The 24,634-nt window shown below is 45.8% G+C and overlaps 1 protein-coding gene across 5 annotated transcripts in view; it reads right to left on the bottom strand.

Moving 5' to 3' along the window:
- Nucleotides 1–24,634, bottom strand: part of SLC4A5 (solute carrier family 4 member 5) — a 110,237-nt gene that overhangs the window by 4,987 nt on the left and 80,616 nt on the right. For 4 of the 5 annotated variants that reach the window (XM_019442266.2, XM_053890841.1, XM_019442274.2 and 1 more), the window contains 11 exons: nt 23,757–23,890; nt 22,797–23,068; nt 18,982–19,040; nt 17,493–17,693; nt 12,706–12,819; nt 11,123–11,284; nt 10,190–10,368; nt 8,880–8,952; nt 4,968–5,036; nt 4,186–4,359; nt 1,807–1,962 (listed from right to left, as the gene is read on the bottom strand). In XM_019442266.2, coding sequence (XP_019297811.1) covers nt 1,807–1,962; nt 4,186–4,359; nt 4,968–5,036; nt 8,880–8,952; nt 10,190–10,368; nt 11,123–11,284; nt 12,706–12,819; nt 17,493–17,693; nt 18,982–19,040; nt 22,797–23,068; nt 23,757–23,890 — 1,593 coding nt within the window. Of the gene's footprint in view, nt 1–122; nt 208–1,806; nt 1,963–4,185; nt 4,360–4,967; nt 5,037–8,879; nt 8,953–10,189; nt 10,369–11,122; nt 11,285–12,705; nt 12,820–17,492; nt 17,694–18,981; nt 19,041–22,796; nt 23,069–23,756; nt 23,891–24,634 lie in introns of all 5 variants that reach the window. The other variant, XM_019442281.2, reaches the window with a different exon arrangement.

Raw genomic sequence — 24,634 nt, forward strand, 5'->3', positions numbered from 1 at the left:
CAGGAGTCCTCTAGCTTCTAAGACTATTAGATCCCCCTGAATTAAAGATGAAAGTTCCTTGGAGGAAGAGCTGGAGGATTAGTAGTAAGTAGGAAGGGAGAGACACCATGTGTTTTACTTACTGGCAATGCAGTGGATACCATTTTGGGGATCTGACTGGACACTTTCCATGGGAATCTTTATAACTGAGGGAGGAGGGAACTGGGGCTGGAGAGAAACAGTGGGAAAAGCTGATAAACACCAGCAATACAACAGCTTTGGCTTTCTTGCCAAGATGGAAAATACATGCACCACAATGTGTGCCAACCACCATCCTCTTTACATCTAAACACTTAGGAGGTGCTACAAATACCCTGGGGCCCGGTGAGGAGCAATCATAGTTAGCCTGCTGTCCTAGACAAGACAGAACTCTTCCAGGAATGTTATTGATCAGAACAGTTTCAACTGTTAGAGTAACCAATCTCTTGGGAGTGAATCTCACACAATGGCTGGTGTTGCTGTAAAGACACGTGTAAAATGAATTTATGTAAATAGAATCCCATTTTTCCATTGAATTTTTCATGCTTTTCCCCAACCCTGCAGAAGTTCCTGGCACGTGGTAGCCACTCAAATATTTATTGAATGAATCAATGAAAGAATAAGTATTTGTCTTTAAAAGGCACTTAGATTCTCCGTTTCTTTGTTCTCAAGCCTATCTTTGCAAACCAACTAAATCACCAATGAAAAACATGTGAATGAATGATGGGCCTCTTGAAGAGGAAAGTAATTAAGGACAAGGGGAGTTTGGGACTATCACTGCCATCAGAAGATGGTTTGATTGCCACTAATCAAGGATCTGTCTGTGAACAGCTCTGATCTGCAAAAGGCAAAATCACTAGAACAGTTCAAGATAGATGCAGAGATGTGGGTTCAGGTCAAACCGGGAGAATGCAAGGACAGGCATGGTGTTAGGAGATGGCATGGGTAGCTTAGCATATTGGAAATGATCAAATTCAAAGTCAGGAACAGTTTTCTTAATTCCCTTTTAGACATTTAGCCATATGTCCATCTTGGGTAAACTACTTCCCTTTTGGGGGACCATTTCATCATCTGTAATAAGCACTTGAACTAGATAATCTTCCTGCTTAACATTTTGTGATTTACTGTAAGCTCTGGACTGGCTTCCTGTCTGTTGACTCCCTGGGTGTTTTGGGGGTGGGATGGGAAGGAAGCATGAGAGAAGAAGGGTAGATGGGGCAACCAGGTGGTCCCCAGCATCTGAGGAATGTAGCCACTCTCCTTTCAGGGAGGACATAGCATCTCCCCCCACCTTCTTCCCTAATACCCCAAGGGCAGGCCAAGCAAACTTTGTCCCCCAGTCCTTACAACTGTCCAGGAGTCTAGTCTACTGATGTGGGTACCCATCAGACTTCTCCCCTGAGGTCTGCTCTATTCTTTGGAGATCAGTCCTCATAATCTCCATGATGGAGCTGAGTCTTCTGCCCCGTTCCATCAAGGACCTGCACTGCTGTTGATAATGGCCCCAGGAACTCACAGAAATGGGAAAGAGTGAGCGTGGCAACCAGCCTTTCCCTGGATTGGGGGGGGGGTGGTTCATTCACTGTGGCCCTCCCTGAGAATATTCACATAAGCAAACAAGCTCTCAGCACCCCACACCAGTATGAGGAGAAGCCTCAGCTCATCCTGGACTAGGCCCAGGTGATCACAGCTGACCACTTGAGAAGCTACCTCCTCCTTGACCCTGCCAGAAATGGAGGGAGGGTTTCTTGATCTTTTCCCTTGACCCTGGCCTCACGTCCTCCCCACCTCCTCATCACTGTCCTCAGGGACCCCTTTCCTTCTCTTCTTCTTCTTATCCGTCTCCTTCTTCTCTTTCTCTGGGAGGATATTGTCAATCCAGGCCAAATCATGCTGGGAGAAGATGAGGTCCAGAAGCCTTCGAACGATGATGAGGCCCAGGATCTGTGGTGAGAGTTCAGAGAAAAACATGGGCTCAAGGCCCCAAAGTCAGACATTGTTTTTTCTCTCTCAGTCAGCTATACTCAGGGACTTTTTCTGGTGCCTTTGGAGCCATCTCAGATCTCCCACAAAACATCATTCACTTTCTGCCCAGCTTGGTTCCTCTCATCTGGTCTTTCCTCAGTTGACTAACAAAGCCTATCAGTGACCCAGGGGATGGAGCCTGTTGCAGCTGAGGACCAAGGACTAGAGAACTACAGTTATTCTTTAAATCAGTGGTCCTCAAACTTGAGCTTCCATCGAAACACCTGGAGGACTTGTGAATACACACACTTCTGGGTGCCACCCCCAGAGGTTGTCATTCAGCAGGTCTGGGGTGGGGCCTGAGGATCTGAATCTCTAACAAGTTCCCAGGAGATATGGATATTTCTGGATCAAAGATCACATTTTGAGACCCACTGTCCCTATTTCTGAGAGCTGCCAATCTCTCTGCTAACAAAGTATAAAGCATACTGAATAAAGTGTACTGGGATATCCAGAGTTTTTACAGTAAAGTCTAGAAAGTTTGGTTCTGTTTGGGATAAATGAATTAAAGAGAAAACACATGTGCACTTTGGGGAAGATTAAATACTGGCCTTTCAATAGACTCAATGGGCTCAGAGTAACTAGTTATAAATATTGCCCCTTCACTACCAAGAACTGGCCATCAAATGAGATCAGGGAGAAAACCATTCAGTTGAATTTAACTCTGGCTCCTCACTGACCCTTTCTAGAGAGCAAGTAGATCTAGGGAAATGGACAGACCTGGGTTTTGAAAATCCTGGCTCTGAAAACAAAATAGTGATTGCTAGGGACAGGGGTGGGAAGAGGCACTGTCTGCATAGAAATGGCATGAGGGCATTTTAGGGGTGATGGAACTATTTTCTATCATGGCTGTGGTTGCGGAACCACTACTCTGTGCATTTGTCAAAACTCAGAACCACAGAGTGAATTTTACTGCGTGTAAATTTAAAAAAAAAAATCAATGAAGGGAAGGTAGGGGAATCTTGGCTCTGCTCCTCCTTGTTGTGTGAGCTAGGTAACTTACGCATGCTCTCTGAGCCTCAGCTTTCTCACCTGTAAAGTAGGATTAGTAATAGTACTTCAGGTCTAGTGTGGACTAAATGAAACAGCACTCCATACATGCTAATTGTGACTATAATTTCATTTCTCCTTGTTAACACTGAACCCCATGAGGGCTCCATTGGGGAGGATCCATTTCCCTTTCCTTGACTGCATATTTATGCTCACCTGGTATATTACAAATACCAATGCCTGGGTTTCCCCAAAAGACACTGATTTAATTGAGCTGGGATGAGGTCTGGGCACACAATTTTAAAAAGCTCCCAAGTGATTCTAGTGGTCACCCAGGGTTGAGAATCCCAGGCAAGCACATTACAAATCCCACCTCTGCATCCTCACTTTGGCCTCTAGTCTGGCCCTGCCAGGCTTTGGGGCCCACCCAGGGCTTTCCCTAAGTACTAACCCACAGGCTCCAGCAGTAACCGCCTCCCCCCCACCCCCAGCCCCTACCCCCAGCAGGGGCCTGGGGCCATTTCCCCTGGGTGGGATTATCTAGGGGCCAGATGCAACATGTTATTCGCTGTTCTTTTCACGTTTAATTCTGGAATAATTTCAAGATTATATAAAATTTCAAGAATAGTTAAAGAATCTCCTGCACTTTCCACAACTTCACCAAACCTCACGTTCGTGACATTAGACTATGAAATTCTTACTCTTTGGCTCTAGTTCTCCTCCCCACCCACTTATCTTTTCAAATTGTTATTTTGAATAGTTAAAAGAGTTATATTTATTTAGTACAGGTGTTCCTCTGCACTTGGTTTGAATTTTGACAGTGGGGACTTTATGTCCTTGTTGACTTTGCCCAGCTTCTCCATTCTATCCCAGAGCCGGTAGGTTGGTGGGCTTTTGCGTTTTGCTGAGTGCCTGAAACTGAGTTGGGTGGAGACCTGTGGGTCCGCCCCCCGCAGGGGACCATTCTCCCCCCACTTTGGCACCCCCCCCCCCCACGCTGCTCCGTCTGGCCTGCACTCACGATGCGAATCTTGTCCGTGCTTGCCTCTGTGACCCTGAGAGAGTCAGACCATCTGCGACGGTGGACCTTCCCGCGGACACCTGCCCAGGGCCAATCCGCTGAGCAGGATGGGGAGCCCACGCCCACCTTACCATGACCGGGAAGATGATGGCGGCCATCGTGGACTTGAGGATCCAGAGCACCGCCAGGCAGAGTATTTGCACCAGGGTGAAGAGGTGGATTCGGCGCAGGGGCACGTGCCGCAGAAAGGCGTGGTCTGGCTGGTGCTTGGCTGGCATCAGGAAGAGCTTGCAGCGTTCCCAGAACTGTTGAGAGTGCAAGGCTCAGCCAGGTGGTGGGGACACCTTGAGTGAGGTGGCCTTGCTGGGAGCTTGGGACTGGGGGAAAGGGTGATGCGGCAGGGTCTCATAGAAGGTAGACCCTCGTCGGTACTAAGGGCGTACCGGAGGGGACTGGAGGTCTGGGAGGGGGGCCTGAGCCCTGCCCGAGGAGCGGGCCACAAATGAAAACTATGCACAAACTATGCAACTAATTGCAACACAAACTATCCAAGACATCTGGTGCATCACGGTAAATAAAGAACAATACAAAATGTTTTCTTCCGCCAGAGTTGCCTTAGAGAAGAGATGTAGTGAAATGCTCATTGGAGTCAGACCCATCAGGGTTTTGAATCCTGAGCCTATTTGCTCATCTGTAAAATAGGTAACACAGCACCTATTTATATAGATTTCACTATAGAAGACCTATAAAGTGCCCGATATAGTTATTTTACTTGGCACACGGTAAATGGCAGTATCTTTATCACCATTATTCTTCCACGGCGCTGGGAAAGCAAGCACTTGGGGTTTGGGCAACATGGCAGCTGACTCCCATCCCATCAGCCTGGCGGTGGTTGGGGTGGGGAGAACCTTACCTGGATGCCATTCAGGGAGGCCACGCCCATGTAGAGGAAGACTCCATACAGCACGGGCAAGGGGATGTACTGAAATGAGACAGGGATGCGGAGCTTTGGACCCGGCTTCTGCCAGGGGCAGGCTGTTGGCTGCCCTCTTCTGCACGACGGTGCCTGCCAAGTCACAGGCAGCCTGGCCTCCCTCAGCTTGCCCCTAGCCATGGAGGAGTGGGATGTTCTGGGGAACTGAGCCTCTGAGCACTGATCTGGAGCCAGTGTCATGGGAAGGGCTGACCTGCCCCCTTCTTTCTGTGCAGCTGCTCTCCCAGCCTGGCTGCCCTCTTTTGGTCCCTGCAGAAGCCATGTGCTTTGGCTGAAGACACACCTTCTGGAACATGGGAAAAGCTCCATAGAAAGCCCCCTGTTTATTCTTGTCAGCTTCTACTTCCAGCCCCAGCGGAAGACTGCCTCCCACCCCAAAAAAGCTGCATTGCTCTGGGGACCTTTAGTGAGCTGACCTACATTAGCAGAGAGTACCTGCTGATTAACAAAAATCATATACCACACACAATTGGATTTTAAAAAGAAGCAAAACAGATGTGTATATGGTTTGATGGCATCTTTCCTTCCAGTCATGCTCACAGGTAGTTTGTTAGCTTTTTAAAAAATGGGATCATACATATCATTCACACTGTTCTACAGATATCATTATGACTTTTTAGAAGCTTTTGAGGTATTTCTCTACCGTCTCTCTAAGCTGTGTTTCTGCTTCTTTCATCCTTCCCTTTATCTGCCCCTTGGGCTTACCATTGGGAACAAGACTCTGCCTCGATTCCAGGGTTGTCATATTGGAACATGTGGCAGAACACAAGTCCTGTACCCAACTTTTAGATGCCATTTAGGATGTCCATAAATCCAACCGAATAAATAACCGCTCTTTTAAAATAAATTGGGCATATCTAAAATAAATTAGACTTGGTTCAGTTTTTAAACACAAACCATGATTTGGACCTATAAAGCATAAACTTTAATTCAAGACATTGATCTTAAAGTAAAGAAGGGAAATCTGGGCCATTGCATCATTCCATTTGTACATGGCTTATGGGATTTTTGCCTAATTACGAAACAAAGTAAAAAAAAAAAAAAAAAAAAAAAACTTTCCATGAACAACACTGTCCTAATCATTTTCAAAGTGTGGGAGCAATTGAGAGAGAAATAAAATCTTAAATAAAAGACTTAGCTACTGTCTGTAATAACACAAATTTAGATGGCTTAAAACTTCCCTGTGTGAAAACCACATCAAACAGGAGAACTGAGCTAACTCTTAGATAATTTGCAGTTACCAGTGCCTGGTCCTAAAGTCCCCTATCAACCCTAGTAAATTATCTCCTGTCCTGTCACTTGTAAGCTCAAACAGCTTTCTTGGCAAATCCCAAAGGCCCATGACATCACACTCCGGCCAGTGATGGGCTGTGATCTAAAATTCTATATTAGCACAAATATTCCTTGGATGCCCAAAGACAGGCTCTTTTCAAGTATTAATGAAACAGTACAGTGGCAAAAAAACAAAACAAAACAAAAAAAAGTGCCTCTAGGGTCCACTTTCTACCCTCTATTGGAGGAGTCAACAATGATCACAAACGTAAGACAGCCCTCCCATATAATTTGAGGCTGAGACCATGAGAACAACTCATGGAGCTCAGAGGGGGAGCTACTGATATGGTCTAGGCTCCCCTGAGGCAGACTTCTGAAATCTACAGTACGGAACAGTAGTGGCAAGGTGCAAGCAAAACCTGAAACAAGACAAACCTTCAGGGTTTGGGATGGACTGAGTAAATCATTTATGCTGCCTGTCAGATAACATGGCCTCCTCATCCCCCAGAGCCCTTGTGTGGCAAGATAACCAAAGATTTGCAAATTGGTGTTGAAAGGGCTGAAGATTAACACCGGTCCTCTAGCAGTAAAAATCACTGTCTAAAATTAGTATACATCCACCAAGGGGGAGATTTCATTCTTTAGTGCTCAAAGTATAGTCTTTGGACCAATGTTATTGGAATGACCTGTGAACTTGTTAAAAATGCAGAGTTTTGGGTCTCACCCAGACCTCCTGAATCAGTATCTTTTTTAAAAATTAAGTTTCAATTTTAATTCCAGTGTGGTTAACATACAGTATTATAATAGCATCTTTCTTTAACAAGATTCCCAGGTGATTTTTATACACATTAAAATTTGAGAAGCCTTTAGAGCAGAATTCTACTGGATGAACTGGTACAAAGGTAGAGTTAATAACCAACTTAGAAACATTGATAAAAATAGAAACACTGATAACTAGGATCCTTTAAAATTTGCAGCACCCAGGAGACCTCTCCTCTTTTGGCTACATAAACAAGAATTAAAGATCTCAACTAAGATATGTTTTGGGTATAAGTTCTCCGAGGCTGATAGGTACTCAGCTATGCCTAATTTGACAGACACGGGCAAACATAGAGTTGCAGAAAGTTAAATAAGCTTTATGGAAAATTTTTCTTATTGGAAGTAAATGCTGGGATTAAATCTAGGACCTCAGATCTGGGTTAAGTCATAGTTTTCTTGAACTGGTTATACAGAATATCTTTTCTTTCACCTAAATTTAATGTAGTATTTAGTACTGGTGTCAGCTAGTGATAATGCTTTCATCACTTAACCAATTATTTTGAAAGCCTATCTCTTTTTTCTGTTGCTGTTGTTAGAGATGATTTTCTTTTGCTTGGTTAAGATGGAAGACTCTTGAATAAGATAGTTGTCAGGTTGTGATGGGGAAGGTCTGTCTCAAAGACACTCTTCAGCTCTCATTCCCAGGAGCCGTTTTGGGTGGAATCAGTCTCTGAAGAAGTGTGTGTAAAGTTGGTGGCTTCCTCTGAAAGCCTATGTTCATAAAAAAGTACAAAACTATAAATAAAATAAAACAAAACAAAAAGGTATGTACCTTAATACAATCAAATGAGAAATCCTAAATCTTATGATCAAGAAAAATCTAGATAGGTCTTCTCTGCTATAAAATGTATCAAATAGATTAATTGGTGGTGAATAAAATGATATTGTATTTTTTCCACTCTTACTGTAAAAGAACTTGGGTAGGACTTTTCAGATCATTTTGTCATTGAATACAATGATGATACCGGAGCTTTTGGAGCTCTGTAGACTCGTGGAAACTTTTCCATGATGGTCAGAGTAATAATGAACATTGCCCCATATTTGACTTTAGAATAAACCAAACCTGGCAACACTCTGGTCATGGACTTGTGGCCTCCAGAACTGTAAGAAAGTGTTATGTATGCTTTCCAGTCTGTGGAATTGTGTTATGGTAGCAAATGAATACAACAGGTGAGTTGCTGAATTGGACAGAGACATCTGAGCAGAAAGAGACTGTTCTGGGGACCCAGGCTCTGAATATACTCCCATTTGATTTCATCTCTTCCAGTTGGTCTGGAGGGACATGAGCAAAAGGAGCTTCCAACTGTGTGGGGAAAAATCAGTTATGTTCCCAAGAGATGTAAGAAGAGGAGCAGAGAACAGGCCGCAAGATAATCTATAAAAGGCTTCCCTCTGTAAGTTTTAAACTTCAGAAAATGGGTGAGCAAAGAGGCATCTAGTGAGCCATAAACCACAACGTGGAAAACATAACCTGCTTGGGAAGCTCTGATCCAAGCAAGGATGGAACTTGGCCAAACTTTCTGAGGGAAGAATGCCCTCCAGGAAGGTGGAAAAGATCAGTGAGGTTTGCCTGGTCCCGATTATAAGCAATGCAACATTCCAGAAAACAAGGATGATGATGAAATATCTCTTTGGGTCCTTCCTTTTTAGGGTTCATGTGGCGACCCTCTCCCCAACTCAGGCATCAAGTCAGTGCCTTCTCAGGTTGCTAGGGCTCTGAGATAGGGTATAGAGCCTTACCTTCAGAATAGGAGCCAGGAAGACAGAGATGCCTGTCAGGATGAAGACAATGGTGCCGGTCACTCTTTGTTCCCTGGAAGAGAAGGGCACATAGTCACGGTGGACTGGGAGATGCCCCATCACCATCCTAGCCCTTTGGCCCTCCGTGTGCACCTAAAGGTTGTGTCCAAGGCCCTAGCCTCTGTCTTGTTTCCCCATTCCAGAGAATAAACCTGCTGCCTGGGCCCAGCTGACAGGTACATGGGAGGAGAGGAGCCCTGACCAAGGCAGTTTGTAGGGGCATTTGGGAGGTTGTCCAGTGCAGTGACTAACAGTGGAGGTACTTGAGCCAGACTGACTTGGGTGTGTAGTTAAGTGGCATCAGGAAAGGCCCTAAATGTCTTCAGCCTCAGCAAAAGAAAGATAATGACAACTGCTTTGGGAGTTGCTGTGAGAATGAAATGGGATATACATTGCTTATTATCCCTGCCATTTGATTGTAATAAGATGTTACATTTGTGGGGCATGACTAAGAGGAATCGGAGGAAGGGGGCCTGGCAGAGCAGATATGTTTTCCTGAGGGCCCAGGCCCAGGCACAACCCAAGTGGGAACTGAGGCCTGGGGGGCAGATTGTTCAGGCCCAGTCCTCTAGGGCTCAGGGGTCCAGGAGGGGACCCTGCCCTGACCAGAGAAGGCTCACCCCAGGGAAGCTGGGTAGCCGAGGTATCCTACAGTAGTGAGGAGAAACTTTTTGAACAGCCAGTGTCTGGTGTGGGCTCACCCCAGAGCCCCTAAGAGGCACATGCCTGCCTGTAACAGGTATGGGATTCACATGGACTTGAGAGAAGGAGGATTGAGGGAATGGAAGTGATAGGCCATGGGCCACAGTCTAGGGAGTGGCAGTGGTCCTGGGAAGACTCTCTGGATGAATGGGAATTGGGTAGGACCTGTACCCACAAGAGGGGTTGGGGGACAGTGGTAGTGGGGGTCTTGAAGAAGAGAAGACAAAAGGACAGGTCAGAGGGGAATGTGGAGACATTGAGTAGCCTATGCAGGTAAGTGGTCAGTGTGCATACAGACTGTGGTGGGATACTGCTTGCAATCCATTACCAAAAAAACACTACTTAGAACTGAATTTTTGTTTCCTTCCTCTCTCCCTCAGGAATATTACTTCCATCCTTGCAGTTCCTGGGTTGTCAGAGATCAGGGCCCTTTTAGCCCAGATACCTCGATGGTAAAAAAAAAAAAAAAAAAAAAGCAACATCTGCTTCCCTTCTCCCAAAATCAATACCCCTGCCCAGGCGGTCCCCAGTCACCGCTCCCCACCTACCTGACCCCCAGAAACTGGGGCTGCTCCCCAGGGGCACTGGTCTCCGTCTCCATCTTGAGGCTGTCGATGTGGGCGATGGAGATGACCGTGGCTGCCACATACCAGGGGAGCCCCATGAAAGAGCACAGGGCCATGAGGATGCCCACCCAAAACAGGTCCAGATGGTAGCCAGCAGCCTTCTGCATGGGGCAGGAGGAGGGTTGGTATGGGGTGAGGGAGATAGAAATCTCCCCAAAGCAGCCATTTTGTGGAACACGGTTCAAAGGCTCCCCTCAGCATTCAATAGGTACTCTTAGGGTGCTGCTACCCTGTAGTGTTCAGGCCTCCCAACCCCAGGGTTTGCTGAGCCAGGGAAGGGACACAGGAAGGTGAGGAGAAGGGTGTTCAGGCTTGGAGAGGCCTTGGGCTTGGGTCCTTGGGAAGAAGTTTTCCTACCAGTGGCCATAATATCTCTGTAGTTCTTGAACAAGAGGCCTTGGCTGGGGTAGGTCTTGGGATGGGGGAGAGGGTAGCCCAAATCTCCTCAAACCCAGAGGCAGGGAGCGAGTTGCAGAGGCCAGGAGGGCTTAGGATTCTCTTCTGCCTCATGGTTCTAGGTCAAAATTTCCCGTTAGGCTCTGCTCAGACTCCCAAGTTCCTGTCAGGAAGCATGGAGCCAGAAGGTCACTTTGGGAGAAACAAGGAGCCTGTGCCCAGTAGCCCACCCTGGGCTTGGTCCTGATCCTTGGATCAAGTCACCCTGGCTCTGGTGGCCTTACCTACATCTGGAGGTCACATTTCCCTACACATGCACCAGAGCTCCACAGTCTTCTGACCTCATATCTTGTTTCGTAAATGGCCTCAAATTTTGACAGAAGCACCATCTTCCTTCTTTTTCCTTCTGACTTTGTGGGAAGAAAGAAGTGGTGTTCCTGCTCCTAGCACCCGCCTCACCCTCAGCTTGTTCTCCTTCCGGTTGACTATGACGGCTGTGATCTGCTGGTCCATGAAGATCAGGATGGTCACCAGCAGGGCAGGTAGGATGCTCGCCAGGTACACCCACCACGGGTTCTTCCCAAAGGGGGCCACGAACCAACCTCGGTCAGGCCGCGTAGGCTGAGCGGAACAAATGGAAAGGGCACTTTTCTCTCTCCTTTGTCCCAGTGCACTTGCTGTCTGGGCCCCCACTCTCCCTGCCCTCCCACCCCCAACCTGGGGTGCTTTTTGAGTGCAATCTTTTCCTTTCAAGATGTTAGGCACCTGCAACTTTAAAGAGACCATGGAGGCAGACAGACTTGGGAAGGACATGGTGTCTGCTGAACTAAGATCACTGGTGGCAGCCACCCTGCAATTGGTTGGGAATGGGGAGGTGCAGAGCCAGAGGCTGTTGGGAAAGAGCTTGCAGTCACTAACTGCAAGATAACAAGAAGCGAGAATGAGACCCAACAGGCAAGAATACAGAGCCTGACGCTTCTGCCTCTCCTCTGAGTCACCTGTCTGGGGAGCATTATAGGATGCTCTGTAAAACACCAAACATTAATTCAGACTTGCATATTAAGAATGAGGGATTAAAACTGAGAATAAACTGAGGGTTGATGGGGAGTGGGAGAGAGGAGAGGGTGGGTGATGGGCATTGAGGAGGGCACCTGTTGGGAGGAGCACTGGGTATTGAATGGAAACCAATTTGACAATAAATTTCATATTTAAAAGAAACGAGGGATTATCTGTGTAGGGGCTGGGCTGAAATTTATCTTTTGTTTTATCTAAGAGAAAGAGGTACTTTCTGTGTTTAAATTACTTTAGGAGCCCTGAAGTAATACCGAGGAGGTCAAGCCCTCAAAGGCAGGGAGGGTCAGTTCTAGAACCTCGAAGCCCAGTGCAGGTGGATGGTGCTCCTTGTGAGGGAGCAGGGCTTGAGTTTAGCCACGAGCAAATACCAACTCAGGACTGACTGGGACTTTGTGCAGCAGTGATTCTCAAACTGGCAGGTTCCAGAAAGCCCTGGACGGCTTGTTAAAGTGCAGAACTCTGGGTCCCACTCCCAGACCTTCTGATTCCACAGGTCTGGGGTGGGGCTGAGAATATGTATTTCTAGTAAGTTCCCAGGTGATAATGTGATATTAGTCTGGGGACCACACTTTGAGAATCGGAATTCTAAGGGATCATTTTCAATAGACCCCAGGTGGCCCTGCTTATAGACTGCCTGAGCCATGGGATTGTAGACCCTTAAATGGAAATCAGGGAGGCTTCTGCCAGGCTGGTGGGTGGGTTTCAGTACCCTCTCCTTTCAGTGGCTACACTGCAACATTTCACTGTGAATAAGTCCCCAGCCTACCATCTCAAGGGACCCCCCTCCACCGTCCCCCCCCATCCCCGCCCCACCGCCGAGGCTGTGGGGAGGAAGGGCGGAGCATACACACACAACTCACAAGTCTCTTGGCTAAGAGTATATGAAAGTTTGATCAGCATAGAGGGGAAAATAACTGCAGCTGGTGGGCAGGCAAAGTTAATGCCTGGAGCAGTGGCCAGGGGCAAACCTTGATGACGCTGGGCACATGCAGCTTGGGGGTTGCCAGACCAAAACAGGCATCAATTCCACAGAACAGCAGGATGGAGAAGATAATGGAAAAGTCTGCTACCAGAGCCCGGACCTGCAGAAAGGAGATGGACAAGTGAATGAAGCACCCTCCTGCTTCCTGAAGGACTGAGTCCTCCAGCAGCACAAGAACGGTTAAGAACTTGGGCTCTGAAGTCAGCAGACCTAGGTTCGAATCCTGGCTGTGCCCTTGCCAGCTGTGTGACCTTGGGGAAGCATATCGTCTCTTGGATTCTCAGTTTCCTCAACTGCAAAATGCAGATAATGACAGCACCTATCACATAGACATAAGTGAGTGCTGACACATTCAGAGGGCTTTGCATACATTACTGAAAGTGGGAAGTGTTATATCCACATGGCATGGTAGCCATTGCTGAAGATATTTCCTGGTATGACAGTCTGAACTCATAAGGGGTGGTGAGGGCAAGGCTAAAGTCTAACGGAAATCCTAGCTCCTGAGAATGTGTGGCACATTGCTGTACTGCCACCTGGGCTAGGAGGGAGCTCCTCGGTTCTGCTGAGGACGCCTGTCTGCTCTCAGACCTTCTATCCATAAGAAGTCCTTACCCTCTTGCTCCGTCTCAGGATGCCCATCCTAGACCAGGTTCCTGACCTCACCCCCCTGCCCCCTGACCAATGTCTACACTGCCACCTTGTCTGTATCTCTTCAGAGATAGCAGTTTCCAGAGAACAATAGGGAAAGAAGTTAGGAAGGGCAGGGGCAGGCGATGGATGACACATTGAATGCATTCCCTATACCCCCTACTCTTCTTTAAAATTGTTAGTAAAATAACATATACAATTAATTAAAAACCCACAGAGTGTAGAAAGCAAAGTCCCCTACGCACCTGTCCTCATTTCAGATATATCCATATGTCTGCTTGATTTTAGTTGTTCTGGTGATTTCCTCCATGTCATTATCTAATATGCTATACTTTTGGGGTGCCTGGGTGGCTCAGTCTGTTAAGCATCCAACTTTGGCTCAGGTTATGATCTCACCATTCATGAGTTCAAGCCCCACTTCGGGCTCTGGGCTGACAGCTCAGAGCCTGGAGCCTGCTTAGGATTCTGTGTCTCCTTCTCTCTCTGCCCCTCCCTCGCTCACACTCTGTGTGTGTATCTCTCTCTTAAAAAAAAATAATAAAAACATTTAAAAAACTTAATATGCTATACTTTTATATTTTGATTTACTAATTTAATGCATCATCTACTGATAAAGATTTAGCTTACTTGCACCATCCTTCCTGCCCTTTCCTCATTCCCAATCTTTGCAAGTTATTTTTAACCTCTTTCTATGGGTTTCCTTTGTACTTCCAAGTTATGAAATTAAACCTCTCTTTCCGCTGACTTTGCCAGTCCCTCTCATGTTCCATCATGTGAGGCTAGCTGCCCCCACCCACCATCCTCTTCCATCCGTGACTCCTCCATGTTGGTCTTCACATTGTCAAGGCTGAGAACAATCATACTGTCTTCCATAAACATATGTTTTTTGTGTGTTTTATCTGTGAATTGATTCTAAAAGTTGAAAATCAACAACAGCTTAATATTACTACAAGCAGATAAAATATTGGTCATGGCAGAACCAAGCAGTATGCACATTTACGACTCTCTTTCTACAATACTCCCAACATCCAGATCAAAAAGTTATTAAGTTAAACCATATGAATTTGCCATTTTTTAATAGGGTAAAGCAGTCCAATGCAGGCCATATACTAGGTCCAACCTAGTATAAAGGTGTATATAATAAACAGCTGTGAACTCTACCTTAAAAATGAAAATATAGCCATTCAGTCGATGCCTCTCTGTCATCCAGTGGCATCCCTGTCCCTGCTCTCTAGACAGATCCACTGCTCTGAATTTGGATTTAATTATTTCCATGAATGTCTTTATACTTTTACTAAATACGTATGCAGCCCTAAACAAAATATGACATTGTTTAGCACATTTTATTTATTAAAAAAAATTTTTTTTAAGTAAGCTCTATGCCCAATGTGGGGCTTGAACTCATGACCACAAGATCAAGAGTCACATGCTCTACCTACTGAGCCGGTCAGGAGGAGCCCCCAGCACGTTTAAAAATTTTACATAAATGGTTTCATATTATTTGTAATATCCTGCAGTTTGCTTTCTTTGCTCAACCTTGTGTTGGAGCTATTTTTCCTTATGGATACATGTGGTTGTAGTCTATGTGTATGCATTGCTGCTTTATGTTCCTATGACTGTTGCCCATTTCTGTCTTCATTCTCCTGTTGATAGGTCAATCTGGATTATTTTCATTGTTTTCCTCTTAAAAATCAATGCTTCTAAGAGCATTCTTGCACACATGTGACAATTTCTCTGGGGTGTATTCCTGAGAGTGAAAATGCCCACTGGAAAATCATATTCATCTTCAGTTCCATCAGAGAGTGCCACTGGCTCTCTGAATTGCTTCTTCCTGTTTACACTCTCACCCGCTTTTCATCTCCAACATTTGTTATCCCTCAAGACCTTCATATTTTTACCAATCTGATGGATATGCAATGGTATAATCTCATCCTTCTCTGCAGTACTAAATCCCAGGAGGCAACAGAGTAATACGTAAGAAATTTGAGGGAGAAAAAGTTTGGGTAAAAAAATTTCCTATTATATGAATTATATTTCATTCTCCAGGAAATCAACATTCTCAGAAGCAATCATGGCTCTAGAACTTTTATGTAAGAGGTGACTTGGATACGATCTAGTTGGAAGTGGAAGGGAAGGAATTTGCCTTGAGGATGCATTTGGGTTGCGAGCACTCTATTGTTTACTCAGCTTGTATATTGCAAAGCTCCCTAAAGAGCCTTTTATTTAGTACTTATGAAATATTGGAAAAATCCAATCATTCATATCAGTTTTATCATCATCATCATTATCATCATCATTAGTTATAGTAGTTGTAGCAGTAGCCGTAATATTTATTTAAGATGGCTTTAGGAGAGTGCTCATGGGATTTATGGTGGAAGAGTGTTGCTAAAATTCTTCTGGGTGCCCCTTCCCATGGCACAGTTATTACTCACATATGCAAGTGCTGTTTTGATTAATTAATGTTTTATTCTGGCCAGAGAAAATGCAATTAAAACTAGTACTTAGCATCTCAATGGCATAAAAAGTCAAATACTCAGGAATAAATCTAATAAAAAATGTGCAAGAGTGTGGGGCATCTAGGTGGCTCAGTTGGTTATACATCCACCTCTTGGTTTTGGCTCGGGTCATGATCACATGGTTCGTGGGTTCGAGTCCTGAGTCAGGCTCTGCAGGGACAGCTTGAGATTCTCTCTCCCTCTCTCTCTCTGCCCCCTCCCACTTACACTCTCACTCTCAAAATAAATAAATAAACTTTTTTAAAAATGTGCAAGAGCTTAACGCCAAAACCTAAAAAAATTATGGAGAGAACAAAGAACTAAACAAATGGTGAAGTATATAATATTCATGGTCAGAGACTCAAAATTTAAAAGGTGTCAGTCCTCCCCAAATCGACATTTTTTAAAAAATATTTACTTAGTTTGAGAGAGAGAGAGAGAGAGAGAGAGAGAACATATGGGAAACAGAGAGAGAGGGAGAGAGAGAATCCCAAACAGGCTCTATGCTGTCAGTGCAGAGCCAGACATGGGGCTCAATCCCACAAACCTTGAGATCACGACCTGAGTCAAAATCAAGAGTTGGAAGCTTAACTGACTGAGACACCCAGGCACCCCTGACATGTAGAGTCAATATAATCCTATCAAAATTCCAACAAGTTTTTATTTTAGTAAAATTTACAATGCTTTTTGGGAAAGAAGGACAAAGAAGGAAAGTTTGGTCTGTAAGGCATACAGGCTTTGTATAAGTCACATAAATGAAGACTGTGATATTGGCATACAAATAAACCAGTCAAACAGAATAAAGAACCCAGAAACAGACCCCATCATATGTGAACATTTGACATATGGCAAAGGAGGTACTGCAGAGCAATGAGAAAGGATGGTCTTTAAAAACAAATTGCTGTGTGTGTGTGTGTGTGTGTGTGTGTGTGTGTGTGTGTGTAGAAACACTATCTCACACTAGATGTCAAAAGTAATTCTGGTAGATTGTGAATATAACGTGAAAGGAAAAACAATGAAGCTTTTGGAAGATAACAGAATATCTTCTGTCCAATAGTCTCCTTGAGGAACATTTTGGTATATTTGATTATAATAAAACTAAGAATTTCTATTAACCAAAAGATACCACTAAGAAAGTAAAAAGGCCAGTAACATAGAAGATATCTGCAACACGTATGATCACAAAAAGGTTTCTATCCTTTTTCTGTATAAGGAATTTCAAATCAGAAAGAAAAAGACAGACCACCCAATAGAAAATGTGCAAGAGATTTAAATAGGCACTTCGAAGAAGAAAGTCAAATGGCTATATAGCCAACAAACACATAAGATTTTCAACTTCATTAGTCATTGGGAAAATGAACATTTTAAAAACACAATGAGATACTACTACACAGAAAGACTAAAGATAAAACTCTAACAATACCAAGTGTTGCCAAGGGGACTTGACAATAAGAGAACTCAGTTCTCTCTGACTCTAAATCCATGCTCTTAACTTGAAAAACCCTGGTGAGCCAGTGCTGATGCGATGTCCATCCTGTCAGTGGGCCACAACCCTCACAAGGAGACCCAGTGAGGCTTCCTTGTAAATTGCCTAACTGTAGGTCCCCTCCTAACTGCAAGGTGAGCTTACCTTGGTAGGGAAATAGCGGCTGAATTTGAACTTCTTCAGGGTCAGGGTCATGGAGTACGTCCCAAAGAAAAGGATGAAGGACATGAGTGCCAGGTCTGGGATGAACTGGCAGGAATTCCCCAGCAGCTGCCCACCGTAGTTCAGACACTCCTTCTTGCTCAGCAGGGACCAGTCCAGCGCTGTGAGGTTAAGGGGGTTGTACTTGGCGATGAAGCACAGGAGAGAAAGGGTCAGGGTCTTCCTGGGGGTTCAGCTGTATCCTCCCCCCTGTAGTCCCCAGGAAGCCCACACACCCCTCCCATGCCTCTACTGCCCCACTGGTCTCTCTCCTAGCTCAACTCTCCTGCTTTCCCTGTTCAATGCCACTGGTCTCAGCCAGGCTGGTCCACTCTGTCCTCAGAACAGGTTTTGTGTTTCCTTTGTTCCCCTTCTGTCTGTGTTGGTCCCTGGACCTGGAATGTGCTTCTCTCTATGAAACCAACTTTCCCAGCCTTCAAGACCAGATCACATTCTACTTTCTCTCTGAGGCTTTCCTCTCCAGCTTGCAGGGTACCTCCTGTCTCCATGGCTAGAAGGGCACATTTGGCCTATATTTGACACATGGCGTGCTCTGCTTTTGCTGTTTCATTACCTTTCATGTTTGTCTACACACGCATATTACAAGCAAGTTTGAGGGCAGGGGCCACGTCTGTCTATGTCCTTTTAGCTCTCAGAGTGCACACAGCTCCTTGCACATAGTAAGTATCCAGGCATAGACACTGGCTGATTCCAGCCTTCCTCCCTCAAAACCAGAATTTGAAAAATCTTAGGTTATTTTGCCAACTGAGCAGTCAGCTGCTTATGCAGGGGTAACTAAAGGAGGAACCTCAAGGGATCCAAAAAGTCCAAAGATCTCCCCCAAAGCCTGCCAGGGGCTGCCCTTCTCCTGATTTTGGACTTCCCACCATTGGAGCCGCTTAGGCTGGATACCTCTCCTGAGGGCCACTACTCTTCATTGCTGGGAGAGGCAGACCAGACCTGATCAGGACTCGTGAGCACAAAAAACAGATCAGATTCAGCGAGGGGGGATTAATAATCTTTCTGGTGCTGGGGGTGGGGGTGGCATTGTTGGCTGGAGTTGGAGGTGCTAGGTAGAAAGGCAAGAAAGAATATAGAAAGATGGCTAGGAAACTGTGACTATACCACTTTTGTGGCCCTGTTTACCATTCCTCACCCCTACCTCCCCTTCGTATGTGTGTGCATGTGCTTGTGTGATATTTCTGCACATTGATTTAGTAGAATGAGATGTGTTTTAAAGGGGGGCGGGGGTTGGCAGTATGTACTTAAGATAAAAATGTGCATTTCCACTGCTCCGCAGGTGATCCTGATGCACAGCTGGGACTGACCCCTGCAAGTCTGGGTTGCCATAAAATGTTCTGTTTTCCCAACTTCTCTCTCTTTCCCCACAAACAAAAGCCCTCAAATATCTGAATAAGTGGAGAAGACTTACCAGAGAGGTGTTGGTGTTTGGCGTCAGCAGGGCTGAAGCATTGAACACGGTTGTATTCGCTGTGGATGAGCACAGGACATGGGAACGCATCAGCAGCTGCTGGGCTGGGAGGCTGCAGCCCCCACCCGGCCCCCACCTTTCCCATCTCCTGCCATTTCTTAGACCCCGGGAGCGGCCTCCCTCATGAGGGCAGCTCATCGCACCCAGCCCCTCTCCACTCTCCTCACTTTGCCCAGTGAGGACAGGGGTGGTGGAGGAGTCTGGGTCACAGCTCTGACAGACCCACTGGGCCAGGCTCCTATCTCACCGTGAAGGGCTGGCTTTAAAAACCAAAGTGAGGAATCTGCTGCCAAGACAAAGTGCCGACACAAACTGGTGAATAATGTGCCTTGTGAATCCCTACCAGCAACTGGCTCCACGTCTGTGCTCTTAGACATTTTCAGAGGACTTACTCTATGCCATGCACTATGCCAAACCTTACACACGTCATCTTGCTAAGTTCCTAAATCCCCAAGTAGTCTCCCCACTTTTTAAAGATGAACTGAGGCCCAGGGAGATTAAGTAACCTGCCCGTTGCCCAAGGTCACATAGTTACTACTTGGAGAAGTCATGATCCATCCCACACAGGTTGGCCCAGAGCCTGTACACCTTCAAGCCCCACACAGCAAATATCCTTGCCTGTACCTACCCTCCCCCCTCCCACACACACGCTTCTCCTCTCTTCTCTACCTGTCCAAATGTGTTTTTAGGTCAACTGTAAGAAACACATTGGCTTTGATGTTAAATTTTCTAATCTGCCCCTTGAATGCAAGGTGAGAAAAATTAAATCCAAGTCCAGGATCTGAAGGAGAATCAGAGCCCAGAGATGCTGCTTTTAGCTATTTACCACATCCTTTGTTTGGGTACTCCCTTTCCCCAGCCTCAGTATCCCTAATTGTAAGTGGAGCATACAAAGCTTCCCATCACAGGCCACAAGAAGAATTGAGAAGAACTGTAATTCCCTTCCTGTGGGATGTAGCCATTCATTAAAAAGACAGGCCTTGGAGGCTGCTGTTTGCCTTCTCTCTTGCTCCTGCTCAGCATGGGTAGAGAAGGGCTAGGTCCTTCTTGCCTTTCTTCTCCAGGTGGAAGGTGATTAAGTAGTTCCTATGCAGCAGGTTTGGGGAGGGAGGGAGGAGGTCTGCTAGCCAGTTTTCTGGCAATAAATCTGAAATACACTGCAAGTCCCATTTGGCTCCTGCTGCCTATCCATGGTTGATTGGGGACCCAGAGTGAAGTAGAGGCTATTCTTGAAGCTTCCTTCAACCTCCAACAAACTGTTGTGGGGTGGATGTGATCGCAGGACCCATCTGTGTAGCCCACTTCTAGGGCAATTGGGGATGGAAGTGGCCAAGGAATTCAGTCGGACCTAGGGCAGAATATTCCTAAAAGTTCTCCAAACCAGAGGTTTGTTATTATTCTGAAGAATGCTTCACTTACAGAAATCAGGACATCTGCTGCCTTACCTCGTACCACTGACCAAGAGAACGTGATGCAGTTACCAACAAAGCATAGAAAGTGGGCAGGAAAGCTAACTTAGGCCTACCCACACAAATGCTAGAGGATTCCCAGCTAATGCTAGAGACTGGAAAGTTCAGGCACCTTTCCATTGCCCAAGCTTGTCAGACCAGATATTCCTTTGATGTCTTCAGCTTAGGCTTAGCCATTCTTTTATATTGGGTAGGGTTTATCTGAAAACCACTTTGAGATGAAGAAGGATGAAATATAACATGGAAAATTCCAGAAAGGGTCCAAATATCAAATATTTTTAAATTCTAGTGTTTACAAAGTAGTACTCACTTGGGATTGAAAGCAGCCAAATCAGTGTGTGCAGCATCCATAAATAGAATACAAATCAGTTACAATGGAAACAAGATTAAATTTAAAAAGAGAGCACCCCCCTACAACAAGCTCTTAGGATGAAGAGAGATGGACACTGATAGGGTGCCATAGCCAGACTGGGCTTTCCAGTAAAGCTAGGAATATGGAACATTTTGTAAGCAATTGGCCCATGGACTGGGAAAGAAACCTTCCTCAGTTAGTTCCCCCCACCCCATCTCCTAATGTCTAGGACTTTCCTTTTCACATTATAATCAAAAGTAACTTGTCCTGATTCCAGTTCCTTTACTCTTGGTGGAGAAACTGAAAATCTAATCTTACTAGAGTTAGTGGCTAATAATGGTCCCGTATTACTAATTAATAGTTCAATAGAGCAATGGTTCTCACACTTAAACATGCATCAGAATCACCTGGAAGGCTTGTTAATATACAGCTGGCCCTACCCCAGAGTTTCTGATTTAGCATGTGTGGGGTGAGGCCCAAGAATTTGTATTTCTAATTTCCTGGAAGCTGCTGCTTCTGGGGACCACAGTTTGAGAACCACGGCAATACAGGGACTCAAAAGAATGAGGCAATGTCAGGCACCTGGGCAAGGCCAGAGGGGACACTATTTGGAGGCAAGTGGATTTTATTATGGCCCTCAAATCCAACATTTTTTGCTCCTACATCACCTGTTCTTAGGGCATGTCCATGTTTGGTTTCTCCTGCAGATAGAAGATTCTCTGAATGGCTGAAGTGCCACCCACATATGACCCCAGAATTTGGACAGTTTCTAAAAGAGATCAAGGCCATGTACTTCCAAAAGGCACATTTGTGGGAACATTTGTGTTCAGTCAGTGCAATAAAGCCACAGTTCAGTGGGCACAAGCAGCAAATGGGAGTGCCCTGATGGGGCCTTGGCCACGGAGGTGAGATTCACTCTAGGACATGAGTGAGAAGGGCGTGTAGGTAGGATCTCCTTGTTCCCCCAGCAAGCAACGTGCTCTGGCTCAGGACAAAGGATAGCTTCACCTCTTGATGGATTTTCATGAAATAACCCAAAATTAATGATAGACAAAAATTAAGTCTAGATTGCTTTACAAAACCAGTGCAGTGACAGAGGGAGAGAGTACAAAACTGTACTCCCTGAGGTCAGGACATCTTCATCTCCATGAGGCCTAGCCTAAAACAGGGTGCACAATGATTGTATAATATTTTTGATTGACTTATGATCAACTTTTAATCAATAAGTTGTGTTACAGTGCTGAACACACAAAATCTACTTATGTCAAACTCCAATCCAATCTGGGTATAGATTTGAAAGCCTCACAAGAGTTCTATGAGACTGGCAGGGACAGCATTGATATCCTTCTATTACAGCCAGGGAAACTGAGGTTCAGTGTGAATTGGGTGGTCTCTGGACCTCAGTTTGCTCTCTGTGAGTCCAGCTTGGTAGTGTCAGAGATATGTGAATGGATCTCTCTTCTCTCTCTCTCTCTCTCTCTCTCTCTCTCTCTCTCTCTCTCTCGATAATACAGATATAGATCTAGGTATAGATCCATGAGTGTCCTTCCCTGCTCTGTAGCATCCTGGGCACTCTGGGCACATTCCACTAGAGGCTCTTAGGGGCATGATTATGACTGTGAAGGAGGCCAGTGTTTCAGCCTATAGGAAGCCCTAACTTTACAGATGACACTTTTATGGTCAGTAAGGAACTCCATGGGAATGGCACTGAGTATTATCAGGTTGACCAGTTGGTTGAGTCAACCTCCCACCCAGTGAAGGGATTCTTTTAACACCCTTGGTAGACGGACATCCAGAGAGTGTCCAGGTATCTTGTGACCACCCAAGGGGACTGATACTTCTCAGGGTGATATCTCCTACATTTGAGTAGAGAGTTGTGGTGGGGGGAGAGTGAGTAGGTGGGGGCGCAGGGCATGTCTGGGGTTACCGGTCACCTGTGTCAGGGGCGACACACTCGCATTTGTAGGTGGTGATGAAGTCAGGCTTAAAGTCCATGTTGATGGGGTAGTACTTGAAGGCACCGATCATCTTCTTGATGGCATCATAGATGAAGATGAAGCTGATGAGGGTGGAGAATCCTTCTTCGGTGAAGCGGGTGATATACTTGATGATAAAGCTGGCATCTGTGGCCACCAGGATAAGGCACTGGATGGCTGAGTGTAGGCCAATCCAGAGGCGGAACTCCATGTAGTCCAGGCCATTGCCTCTGGAAGACAGAGGGAAGGGAGGGACCTCCAGCCCAGGGCTCTTCACTGTGCTTGGTTCTCCAGACTCACCCTGAGTGGATCATCTGTCCCTCCTGTGCCACAGATGCCCTCCTAGGAGCTGTGAGAACACTAGGGACAGGGACAATTCCTGGGTTGGGTTGTCTCCTCTTTGTAAATTCTGGGAAAGAATTTCACAGGGGTGGCAGGAAGAGGCTAAGACATCTCAGTTCTCACAACTTTGATAACAAACACCCAGGGTAAATGAAAAACAGGGAATATCAGAGTGACAGAGCTGGGGGAGGCCTTAAAATAGACTTATGTTGTAGATGAGGCAACTGAGCCCAGGGTGATCACAGGAGTTGCCTGGGTCAGGATGTGGCCTTTGGACCTTCAGCTCAAGACTGCACTGACTTCCCATCACAGTTGCTTACAAGCACAGTGGTGTGAATTGTTTCCTCTTGTCTTGCCTCCATGTCTCCCTATCAGCTATGCTAAAAAGCACTAAGATGGCTTAGAAGCAGGTAGCTGGAGAGAGTCAGGAAGGACCTCCTGGCAGTCCTTCCCATAGGTAAAGACAGCTTTGGTACCTCCTCCCCCTGCCTCCCTTTTGGGCCTATTCTCCTTCCTGGCCTTAGTGTACTGCCCTAAGTGTGAGAGCAGGCACTGGGAACTACCAAGGGCACCTACTTGCTGAAGTCGAAGAGGAGCTTCTCAAAGATGAGGATGGGCCCTGTGCTGCTGAGGATGATGAGGGGCTGTCCCGAGAAGAGGCAGAACAAGGAGCCGGCCATGGCAGTGCCTAGGAAGCTCTCCATCACTCCCTGGGAGATGAGGAATATGAGTCTCAGTGGAAGCTGGAGAAGGGGCCTCTTAGCATAGGTTAGAACCCAGCCAAGGGCCCAGGCTACAGTGCTCATCTGTATTCCAGGCCCTCTCCTCCAAAAATTCTGCTTCCTATCTCCTATTCTACAACCCCTGCATCACCACTGTTAGTCTCAATTTCCATTTGGATAAAGGTCCCACATGACTTCCTTTTGGCACCCTACAGCTTAGAAAATAGGGCTGCCAGTGGATGTGCATGTGATTGTCCTCATGCCCAGTCTACTCCCAGAGGACAGTCCATTCGTCCATCCATTTATTCATTCAAACATCTGTTAGGTGCTTTCAGAGGTCAGACCACTCATTTGCTCAAAATCCTTTAAATAAGTTAGAGAGGGAGGGAGCCAAACAATAAGAGACTCTTAAAAATGGAGAATAAACCAAGGGTTGATGGGGGGGTGGGAGGGAGGGGAAAGTGGGTGATGGACACTGAGCACTGTTGGGATGAGCACTGGGTGTTGTATGGAAACCAATTTGACAATCAATTTCATATTTAAAAAAAATAAAGAAAAAAAGAAAAAAATCCTTTAAGTGCCTGCTCTGTACCAGCCATTTTGTTAGGTATTGGGGGCCCATCAGTGAACAAGATAATGCATCTTCAGTCTAATGGGAAATACAAACAAGTAATCAGGCAATTTCCATACAGCACTTTCTCAACCTTAGTATTATTGACATTTTGGGCTAGA

This window comes from Panthera pardus, unplaced genomic scaffold (assembly GCF_024362965.1).
Source record: "Panthera pardus isolate Hobbes unplaced genomic scaffold, ASM2436296v1 HiC_scaffold_25, whole genome shotgun sequence".
Lineage (NCBI taxonomy): Eukaryota > Metazoa > Chordata > Mammalia > Carnivora > Felidae > Panthera > Panthera pardus.